This window comes from Charadrius vociferus, unplaced genomic scaffold, assembly GCF_000708025.1.
Source record: "Charadrius vociferus isolate BGI_N301 unplaced genomic scaffold, ASM70802v2 scaffold136, whole genome shotgun sequence".
NCBI lineage: Eukaryota > Metazoa > Chordata > Aves > Charadriiformes > Charadriidae > Charadrius > Charadrius vociferus.
Genome location: NW_009648960.1, coordinates 1,730,320 through 1,741,951, shown reverse-complemented (window position 1 = coordinate 1,741,951; position 11,632 = coordinate 1,730,320). Strand labels below are relative to the sequence as shown.

The 11,632-nt window shown below is 44.9% G+C and overlaps 1 protein-coding gene across 1 annotated transcript in view; it reads left to right on the top strand.

Moving 5' to 3' along the window:
• The first annotated feature begins 2,582 nt into the window (after positions 1–2,582).
• The window catches only part of ATIC (5-aminoimidazole-4-carboxamide ribonucleotide formyltransferase/IMP cyclohydrolase), a 52,432-nt gene continuing 43,382 nt past the window's right edge, over positions 2,583–11,632 (top strand). The window contains exon 1 of the mRNA XM_009887595.1: positions 2,583–2,727. Within this exon, the coding sequence (XP_009885897.1) occupies positions 2,583–2,727 (145 nt within the window). The remainder of the gene's footprint in view (positions 2,728–11,632) is intronic.

Here is an 11,632-nt window from a genome sequence, read left to right as displayed (position 1 = left end):
GCCTCCCTACCCTCAGGCAGATCAACACTTCCACGCAGCTTGGTGTCCTCTGCAAACTTACTAAGGGCACACTCGATTCCCTCATCCAGATCATTGATAAAGATGTAAAACAGAAGTGACAGATGGAAAGCAACACAGGTGCAAGAGGCACTGATTTTCTCCAGTTCCCCTTGGTATGCAGGCCAAACCTTGCTCCCAAGAAGGCTGCCACCTAAACTCATGACCATTCCTTTCTTGGCAGGAGTAACCTGTATTGAGGCACTCCCTGGCTACAGATGCAGAGCTTCAGCTGATTTCAACAAATTGACAGTCAAGCAAGCTGTAGCTCTCCCCACACTGCACAGGTAGAGGCGGTCTCTCCAGGGGCTCTGCAGAGAGCTCACAGAGGAAATAAAGTGTAAAGCAAAAGGCAGAAACAAATCTGTTTACCAGCCCTGGAGAGGCTGATAAACAGAGCAGGAAAGCACTCGAGTCTGCAGGGGGGGAGGATTGGGGCTGCCTGGTGTCAGACCATTCTGTGACGTACCAATCAGCCCCAGCAAGGGCAGCCAACACCGCTGCAGTGGCAGGAACCGCCTTCACAGGTTATCAGAAACTGAGACGCACACCAGAATGCTTCCCTCACAAAACAAGCACGCTCAAAAAAAGCTTTCTAAATGCCTGGTCCATAAGTGAAACTGGATTACACAGGTGAAAAACTACAAGCGGGACAGAGAAATCAGGATGTGTTTGTGAGCAGAGATCTGGTTTATCTCCTCACACCCTCTTCAGACTGAGCAAACGCCCCAGTTTGGAGCAAGAGAGGGAAATGAAGGAGGGTTGCAGGGAATGCCTGCCATAATAATCACTAGCAGCCAGATTTTTAATTTAATTGACATTTCAATTCTACAGAATTGATATTTCAGCTCCACAGGAAACCAGAATTAAAGCAAATGTACACAAGTACAGGCAGGGCTTAGGTTACCGTTTACACTGGGTACACAAGAGCTGGAAGAGACCCAAGCCTTCTGCTTTTAACAAGGCTGTTGGAATTTCTCCTGAGAAATTAGAGGTAATTTATCGGGATTCCTCTGCATCTCAGAAAAAGTCTCCTGTATCCTTAGCACCAGTGAAGGATTCACTGCTGTAAGCTGCAGAGCATATCCACAGGTCCTATGGAGGATCACAGGGAGTCAGACAAACTTGGCACCTCTCTGAATCAGGCTCCAAAACTAAGAGGCAGGATGGGGCAGGCAAGAACGGACCTTGCAGAAGCATGCGGTGATATGAGTCCTTTCACTCCATCCTCATATCACACCCTCCACGATCATTCCTCTTCTGTCAGCATTTTCTGTACCTGCCAAGGCTTCCATTCAACAAAGGAGTTTAAAAACCACCACATTTGGATTACTAGCAAGAGTTGCAATACAATTCCATGAACTGCAATGTGCTTCTGCTGAAATTACAGTACAGCTGTATTGAAACCGGCCTGGGACAAAACTACTGAGCAGGCTTTGCCTGGACACGCAATGCCACCCAAAGGAACGTTTGCTCACTGATGCTGCTGCAGTTCAGATTGCTCCCTGGACATTGCTGGCAATGCTTTATCTTTTGGAAAGACAGACCATTTGTGGTGTCTGATTTGCAACACACTGGACTGCACTGGAAATCTCTCCTACCTACATCTCTCAGAGCTACTTTTTTCTTTGTCCATCTTTTACAAATGGCTTTATACAAGAGCACCCCCCCCGGTCCCCCAGGGACTCCTTGGGGGCTGTACACTGACCATGGGGTCTGCTCACAGGGGAGTAGATCCAGAACTGCAGTCATAATTCAGGTCTGCCCGTGAGTTTGTGCATGGGTTTTTTTTGCGGACCGCTGCCCCGAGGGAACAACAGTGGCATCCATGGTACTCAGTCTGAACTCCTGAGCCCTCATGCATGAGCTCCAGTGCAAGACCCAATGGCTTCGGCTTAAAAAGACCCACCTCCACTTCCATGCCATTCCCTTCCTTCCCTCTGCCTCTATCACCAGCCTTCAAAATACTTCCATTTCAATACTGTGACCTTCCTCTCCTGCAGTGCCCCTCTTGCTCCTCAGCTCCTGTGATTTCCAGGTCTCACTCCTCTACTACTTTGTTTTCACACTCACCGGCTGCCTCTTGACACTCAGCCAGTTCTTCCACAGCAGGATCCTCAAGTGCTGAGAGAGCGCAGCCATCCTTGGCTGACCCAACCAAAAGCGAACGGGCTGCGTATTCTTCCTCCCCAGGCTTAGGAAGCAAAAGCGGAGGCTCTAACCCAAATGGGCATCCAGTGTCCAATATCCAAGCCTCTGCCTCTTCCCCACAGCATAGCTCTGAAGCAGCTACTTCATCCACTTGTGGCTGCAGTACTCCCAGTAACTGTAGCTCTTGTCCTCACAGCAATAGCTCCTAGCAAATTCAACAGGTTATTCTTCTCCAGGCAGGCAGACGCAACAGCCTGCCTCCACTTGTGTTAATTACAATATCCAGCCTCTCCTGGCTGCTCGTTGTTCGAGCCCTAACCGATAAAATGGATAGCATTCCAAAAAGATGCTTCTGCTTAAACAAAAGGTGATGCATGCCTCCTCCTCCCCGTGATGAAACTACCTGTCTGCCCACACACCGCTTCTGCTGGAGAGGTGTCATCAACAGCGAAGAGTTAGGCGGCTTGCCAGGCCAGTCTGACTTCCCCGAGTTCACAGGGAACGGCCAGGAAGAAGAAAGTATCCACAGCATGCATCTTCCTGGCATTGCTGATTTGGAATTAGTTTGGGTTTTTTTTAATACTTTTGAATGTCTCAATTAAACCTACATCCATGCAGGGAAATTAAGTGGGAGAGTTAAATATATACATATATATATATAAATGAAAATCCCACGGACCGATCTAATTGCTCAGCTTCCTGCATCTTCCCTTTCCTCTGGGAGATCAGTCCTGGGATTCTCACTGATTCAATATACCACATCAAATCCACTGGGAATGGGATTGCAGGATCAGACTCCACAAAGATTTCAGAGCACTAGCATAGCTTGAACACTTATTATTCAACTGATCACTGAATTTTTCAGGCTAGTGTAAGGTATCTAAAAAAAACAGCTAGAGATGAAAGGAAAGAGTAAACTGCAGATACAGAGGGAAGCAATGACAGCAGAGGGGACCACTCATTGCACCAAGGACTGTAACAAATCTGAGTTCTGAAACCAGATATGGGCTTGTTTGATGAGCTCTGGTTCCCCTCAGGAAAGTAGCGTGTACGCTCAGGTATCCCATCTGCTAACATTGAGGTCATCCTCAAAGTATCTAGGCAAGCCATGGAAGACTTCACTGCTCTCAGCCTATTTCATAAAAGAGATCAAAAAATATTCTTGTACACGGCATTTCTTTCAGCCACAAACTTTGTGCCTCAAAAATGAAAAACATCTTGAATGAGTCCTTGCCAAACTTCACCCAGGGACAAAAGCGGAGGCGGCAGCCCTGGCACCCAGTATGATCTTGGAACAGAGGAGCTTTGATCTAAGGGTTGAGTGAAAGTAAGAAAGAGGGTAAGAGAGAGATATGGTACGCAGTGAAGAGAAACAGCTTCTCTGGATTGGTTAGGAAATACTTCAAAGGTGGGAATAGCAACAGAGATGGAGCAGTCCCTGCCGTGCATACCTTCAATTTAAATAGACTGGACATTCCAATGGTGGGAGTGGAGGCAGAGATAAAATGAGCCTAAAAGGCTTCCCTGGTATAGTTTTCATAGTGATGGGAAGAAACCCAAAGGCCTAACCTCCCAGCTCTACATTCACATTTTTTTCTACCAAATGTCCCTAGGAGAAAGAGGGATCTTGTTTGGGTCTGAAAGTTGAGAACAAACACTGCTCCTCAGGACGCTGTTCTAGTTCAGCTGTGTGTAAGAGGCACAGCCAGATTTTTTTGCATTTGGTCCAAACACGATTTGCAAACTTGGTTCACTTCCTTTCTGGGTCTGAAAAAAGAAAACCAAATATAGATAATTCTGCTCTGAGGGGGTTAGAGAGAAGAAATTTATAGTTTCACCATTCACTGCTTTGCCAAGGTCTTTTAAGGCAAGCGACTGATTGCTGCTTTTTGGTATTCAGTCAAACAACTGTTTCAAAAGAACACTGTGATTTGGATAATAATTTTCCCAAGCAAATGCACATCCTTACTTCCTGTATGAACTGAGTCAACAAACATTCCCCTTAGGAAGTACCCAAAGGGTAATTTGTTCGAGTTCACCACTGTAAAACCAGAATAACTATGTCAGTTGGCTCTCAGAGCACCTGCACTCAAATCCCTAAACACCATACTGTTCCAGTTTGAGAACACAAGATGAGAACTTTATAAAGCCATTATACCTTTTCACTTTTTAATTCCTTTACTTAACAATTCTTGCAGATGGCACAGGAAGCTGTGCAACTACGTGGCCACTCCTGGACAAAGTGACCAGAGCAGACAGATGTCCCAGTGACAATGCAAATGTTCGTATAGGCAGAGGGGAAGAGGAGGGAAAAGCCAAACCCGTCCTTCTCCAGTAAATCCTCAGTTGGTTTATTCCTCCGGTTGAAGAACTAGGGCTCTTCTGGGCTGAAGGGCAAATTGTTGGTTCAGATCACAGGGAAGAAAAGCAGAACCTGCTTCTGTGACTGTGAAGCTGAGGAAAACCTCAGGGGAGCTCTGAACTGCGATTTCATTCAGTGCAGGTCTTTAGAGACATGACCTACCACATGTACTGCAGTGGTGGCTGTAGCTCACAAAAACCCCAAGTGGGGGCTGTAGCCTCCAGGGCAAAAAATATAACCCTCTCCCCATGCACCAAGAACTCACAAACTGAAACCTTTACCTTGGGACGTTCTTTCAAGTAGAGGACATTTTACTTCAGTAAAAAATGAAGGCACTCATGCTTCCCAGGTGTGCTGAGTTACTTCTATGAGAAATGAAAGCTTAGGGAAGCAAAGCAAGACAGAATTGGTAAGAGAAGAGGATGAAGTATATGAGTGGAACGATCTGCAAGAGTGATGGAAACATGCTTGCAGGGGAACATGCCCTTATGGGTCCTGTTGTATCAGGGGCAGCACCTGTGTGTGCCACAGGCAGCAACACTGTGCAATGGAAGGAAGGGATCCCTGAATAGAGAAAATTGTCCTATGGAACAACTGCTGCACAGGGACCCATCAGGGGTGCAGGGCGCTCTCTCCAGATCTACTGGAGGATGGCACTAGGAGGATGAGAAGAAATGGCCAGCCTTATAGTTAATGTTTCACAGGTTGCTTGGTCAAAACAACAGGTCCACACACCAGAAACCTAACAGCACCATAAAACAGAAGCAGCTGCATGCTCATTAACACTCTTGGCTTTTAAACACAGGGGTATCTGGAACAAATCTGATAGGGCAGAACATTTACCCCCTTGAAGTCAGTGCCAGACAAGAAAGATAAAACCTATTCTGCTGGCTACCAGGAAAAAAAACAAAATAAAACGCTAATCTTGCAGTGACTGTGCATGCTACAACTAACCCACAGCAGAGACTTCCAGAGGCACATAGGTGAACAGTGGTTAGGTGCCCTCAGGGGCCTGGAGGAGGAGAGATTACACCAGTAGTGAGTGAAGAAGCATAACCAGATTAACTTCTATGCCAGAGAACTACACGCAAAGCGGAATGAACCGAAGGAGATCTGCAAAGGGAGCAATGGGGAAATGCCATGACTCATAAAGAGGCAGGATTCTGAATTTGGTACTTTCCTCTTACAGACTTTGCAGTGTCTTCAGTTACCGAACTTAGCTCAGGAGCAAGTCCAGACTGTGCAACAGATGAGCTTTCCTCATGGCTTGTGTAAGCTAATACTGACTGAACGTTTGAATCACTCTCTCCTTGGAGATCTCGGAGAAGCTATGCATAGACTTTAGCTGTGATCTCTTATCCACAAACCAAGCCAGGCCAAGGACTGCTGAGTGAGGAGTCTTCAGCCCCATACTTGTATCTGCAAGATGCAGGGTGCTCGCAGACCAGTGCTGAGCAAACCTATGTGCTTAAAGGTAAGTGCACACTTGCATGTGCTGTTAGATGGCACTTGGCTAACGTCGCAGGCACTAGCAAGGCGCTACAAAATACAAGTGCCGCCATTTCTACATAGATGCAGAACAGAGCAAGAAAAACCTTCATGCAATAGGTACAACTGATTTTCAGCTCAAAGCCCTCGGCTGCTCATTTTCACGGAGTAGCCCTCTATCAAAGGGCAGACCTCAAATCAAGTCCGAGTTTTAGGATGCTCTGAAACCAGAATGAGTAGGAATCAAAGAACATCACATGCCCTTACAACAGCAAGGAAGGTAAAAGTTAAAAGTCTACGGCCAACTTAAAGCAGTGCCTTCCTCACAGGCAGAGAAGCAGTTGCCTGAGGACTTGACAGCATTAGGCAACACAGTGCACAGTGCTGGATGATGCTGAAATGGCATAAGACACTTGTGCAAACTGGAACACCATTTACTAAATGATACAAAAGGCTTTTGTTGAGCAGCCCACGGCATTCCCCAGTGAGAGACTGCGCATACTCTCTGGGTTGCTCCAAATTCCTTCCAAAGGCACAGCAGGAACCTACAAATGTAAATTCCTTCACACTTACTGGGTGCCTAATTTCAGGCACCTGAACAAGGCATGGTTTTTTAGAGAGATGCTCACTCGGCATTTTTGAAAAAAATCAGAGCCCTCAGAAAACCTAAAATGGGCAGCAATATTTTTAGCCACTATGGAAACTGCAGGTGATGTAGCATCACCAAAGAACTACTCTGCCACCAGCAAAGACATTTCCATAATTTATTGGTGATTCCCCCCTCATTAAAATGCATGTGTAAAACAGCCCCTCCTGGAAGCAGTTTTCCCTTCAGTGGTCCATAGTCATCACTTGGCTTGGAAATACAAGGATGTTGTCACACAGGACCCATTCCAAAGAGTTCAAGGAGAAATGTGGTGCTGATTTTTGGCTCAAAGCCATCGGATATTAACTGCTTATTTCTACAGAGCAGCCTTGTTTCCAGGAACAACCTTCCAAATCAAGTACAAGTTTTGGGATACTCTGATATCAGAGTAGTTAAGCCTCAAAATGTCTGATCTTCCTGCAAGTGAATTAGAGGCACCACAGGCTGAAAACATTTGGGATAGGATTTTCAGAAGAGCTCATCATTGTTTTTTTTCCTCTTATGTCAACAATGTTCTGCAGAAGCAAATTGAGGGAAGGGTAGGGAATTGCAACTTTTGTCTTTAAACCCATGATGCCTCTGTTCAGAAGTGGTTTTACCAGCCAGCCCTTTACCCTACTCATTTGCTCCTAAGGTCACCTTCATTTACATCTGGTTTTAGCAAACCTACAGGTCTATGAATCATTTCCCACCACGCCCAGCAGCTGAGGGCTTTATTTGTGAGGCTCCCACATGCACACCTACCTTGCCACAGGCTGCTTGCAGGCTTCACGCTGCCCCGTTTCCACCAGTTACAAAATCCTGTGATACCATTCAGATACAACGCTGAATCAGGATTAAAAGTTAGTTCAGAAAAGAGTTGTGGACATGAGTGATGGACGGTGAAAGGCAGCTACTCCTGATAGATCCTCACAGCTACCAATAAGCCCAGTTTACTCTCTCCCTGGTAAAGTAAAAGTTCACCAGCAGAGACACGCACCCCTTCTATTTCACCCTCTTGTTCATCAAATAAGCCCAGCAATGTATAGCTCTTCAGAGTACATATTCAAGCCCAACCTGGGGTCTGTTGTGCTCAGTTATGTGTAGGGCTCCCTTAATTAACACACTTTCTCAAAATCCTTATTCTTGTGGCCAGGGTCTTTCAATCTACACAAACCCACTGAATCCCAAGCCTTGCAAGTGGGCATCACCCAATGCAACAACTGGCATGACTGTTTCAATGCAAACTTTGCTCAAGAGCCTGGCTTTGTAAGAGCAAGCAGACAGTATCATTGCAAGTTTCATTAGTATGTCTTTTAACCCTTCCTCCAGATTATTTACAAAATTAAGTCCAGATCACAGAATGGTCAGGGTTGGAAGGGACCTCTGGAGATCATCTAGTCCAACCCCCCAATCTAATGATCTAATGCCAAGGCTCACAAGAAGACATTAGACAGCTACCAGCATCCAAATCATCTGACATTTATCATTCTTTGTGCATTCAGCTAGTTTCCAGTCTGCGCAGCAACACTCGTGTCCTGTCACGTGAACCTGGACAGCTGACAGATGGACTAATTGGAGATCACACTATTTATGGCAAGACTGATAACAAGGTCAAAGCAAGGTCACTGTGAAAAATGGATTTGACTTTGCAAAGAACAATGGGTATTTCCAAGGCTGGGGACAGCTATGCTTTCCAAATGAAACTGTCAGCAAGGCTGCCAAAAAACTCCAGCAAACCAGCTTCCAAATTAAGAGGCCTAAAGACTGACTGCAAAGGATAAGGAAACAGCAGAGACAAGATCCACTTGTGACAACAGCTGTATCATGGGTGTGTTGTTCTGTAATCCAATGGAAACACACATTTTCTGAAAGATTAGAACTGTATTAAATTAAAAATTAACTATAGTCATTTGCACACAATGGAAAGAGAAACCCTCAAATGTGGGTTTAGAAACAAAGTTATTTCCTTTGTTCCATAATAAATGCAAGATTGGCTTCACAGCTGGTTGACTTGAAAAAGTAGAAAGAAATAACACCAAGGGTGTATATCCTAATAGATACTGCAACACAGAACATTAAGCCAGTATCAACAGAGCAGTGATCACCAGTACTGAAAAAACAAAGCTCATGTTGCTTCTCCCATCTAAAAATGGGACCAGCTAGCTTATGTAGGGACAGATGTCTTTCCACAGTGCCTGAAATAGCGGGCTGAAAGACCTAAATGCATGTCTAGGTCGAATATGGATGATAATGAAACAGCAGATAATGAAACAGCTGTCTAACTTGCAGAATACGGAGCAAGACATTCTTAGGAAGGTATTTGATCACAGAATGGTTTAGGTTGATGGTCTTGACTGCATAAGGTTAGAAAAGAGCTTGTTATCTCAGATCTAAGGACACCACTGAAAAATAAGTCTGATGAAACCTCACCAAAACAGAGGTAAAGCAAGAGCTCAACTTGTACAGAGAGTACCACTTGATTTTATGGATTTATTCAAAAGGCAACCAACTAGACCAAAAACCTGCTCAGTGTTATGAACCAAAGCAAAGCTCTGCTTAATTCCAAACAATATAGAGTCTTTGAATATAAAAGGCTGACTGTATCAGATATCAAATACTAAAAAGTCCTTGGCCAAGCACAGACCTTGATAGCAGGCAGCTTCAGCAAAAGCCTATGAGTCTTGGTTGATGCATGCTGAAGACCACAGAAGCCTAGCAGAATGGAAGACATCACTAAGCTGCTGAGATAAGAGAACTTAAAAGTAGCAACAGACGATAATAAATTATTTTTAATATTATTAATATATATTATATATATTTTTAATTAGAATATTATTAATATTATCTATAATAAACTACGGTTATTATAGGATAATAAAACACCTACTTATAGTCCAGTTGCTCAGATATAGTAACTGAATTGCAAGCAATGATTTCCCCCCAGCTGGGGCATTCATACATGTTCCTTCCCACGTGGATTTTCTGTTACCTAAACAAGCACAGGATTCTTAGTCCAGGCACTTAACCTATTCTTTCTCTTCCACCTGGTGGCACATTTCTATGAAGTATGTACAGGTCTGATAATTTCTGTAGGATTTATCCACCATTATAACCTGGTTGAAATCAACCAACAGTTTTGGAAGCTATAGGGAAGGATGGACAAACACCACCACAGACTCCATTTCTAGAAGCAAATAACAACCTGAGAGAATACTCTAAGTACACAGAGTCACTATACTCCTATTTAATAGGTTTCTAGGGTGCCTCTCCATCATACAGTCACCTGGGTGTTATTACAAAATCAGCTAATTAAAGCCACACCCTGAGATCTAAACGAGCATAGGGAGTGCTGATGAGTAATGGCAAGTTACACAAGGCCTGTCAGCCTCCTATAGCTGGGAACTTGCTTGCTGTAGAAGAAAAATATGTGTTGTAACAATCTTATACAAGCACTGCAGTGATGGAGGAGCACAGACAGAAGCAGAGAAGGGTTTCCTCACCTACAGACTGTTTTTGAAAGCTCCTTAGTTTATAGCAAAGGACAGGTTAAAGAACCCTTTTCCCTCTTTGATAAAAGATGGATGTCCCAAAAATGGGTTTGATTCTCTGACTCATACAATGGAGATCAGCAGCCTTCATTGAACGGGTGAGGGAGGGTGGCTCAACCTGAGGCTCAGTAATCAGCCTGGGAGAGAGTGCTCACCCCTCCTTTCCCTAATAACTAGCACCCCGGCACACTTCCTGAGAAAAAAACAGTCTGATCCTTCATGAGGGCTTCTGATCAGATTCACTGAGCTGAAGGCAGTGCAATGCACATGAGAAGGGCTTGTTATAAGGCATACTCTGAGTTTATGGCCCGTATTTCAAAATCTGTATGTGCCTGAGCACAAGGCACATGGCGCGTACCTTGGAGAGCTGGGGAGCTGGTGTGGTACACGTGCTGGGGAAGACAGTGGCTCCCTGAGAGTTGCTGTAAGATGTGCTGCTGTGTACCTGGGCCTCAACTGCAGGCCTAGAGTTTGCAATTACCCATCTGCGTGCCACCAGTACGCTCTCACTAGTGGTTGCATGATGTGCCCTTATCTTGGGAGTTGCCCTCCATACACACAGAGGTCTTTAGCTATGATATACCCACCCCGGATGACCAAATGGGCAAGACCCCACTCTAGATTTGTACCTCAGAGAGTTTTCACTGCTTGATTCACCTAACACCATGCTGCAGTTTTATTTTTCAAACTGAAATGACAGCAAGACAAAGACTAGAGTTGGTATTGTGACTTTGCTTCCATCACATGGAAGTTTTCTTGGGTATGGAACAGACAGAGAGGAGAAGTTAAACTCAAGTACCATTGGGCAGACTTGCACTATGGGCACAGCAAGTCCAGCATCTTCTGGATAGCCAAAGATAGTCGATCACATGCAAGACAAGCCATGCTTGGTGGGCATACAGTGATCCACCATGCAGGACCCGCTTAGCAGGTCAGACAGGTCCTGGTTGTACTGGTCCTACTATATGTGCACTGCAAAGCTGAAAAGCAAGTTGTTAGACCATTAGACTAGGACCTCTGGATGTTTGGCAGGCCTGGCAGACCCCACCCCCCCACCCCCCCGACTGTTAGCAAGGTTGTTTGGTGACTATATTCTGGGCTTCTTAGTCCAAAGTCCAAGATATCCCAAATGACTTGCTGGGTTTTGCAGTTACCAAGTTGCAGAACTGGGGCAGAATTGTAGGCATCTCTGTAATCTGGATGTCTGGAAATCTCAAACAAATTACCATGTTTGTTGCGGTGATGTGTTTTTTTTCTTGCCCGAACAAAATTTCTGTCTAGAAAAAACCCCAGATGTGTGTCCTTTTGGATGCCATTACAACTACCACAATAAGAAATATGTTCTGTAAGAAATTTACAGCCATGAAATGCAGCTGAACCACTGGTAGAGAGAAGCAC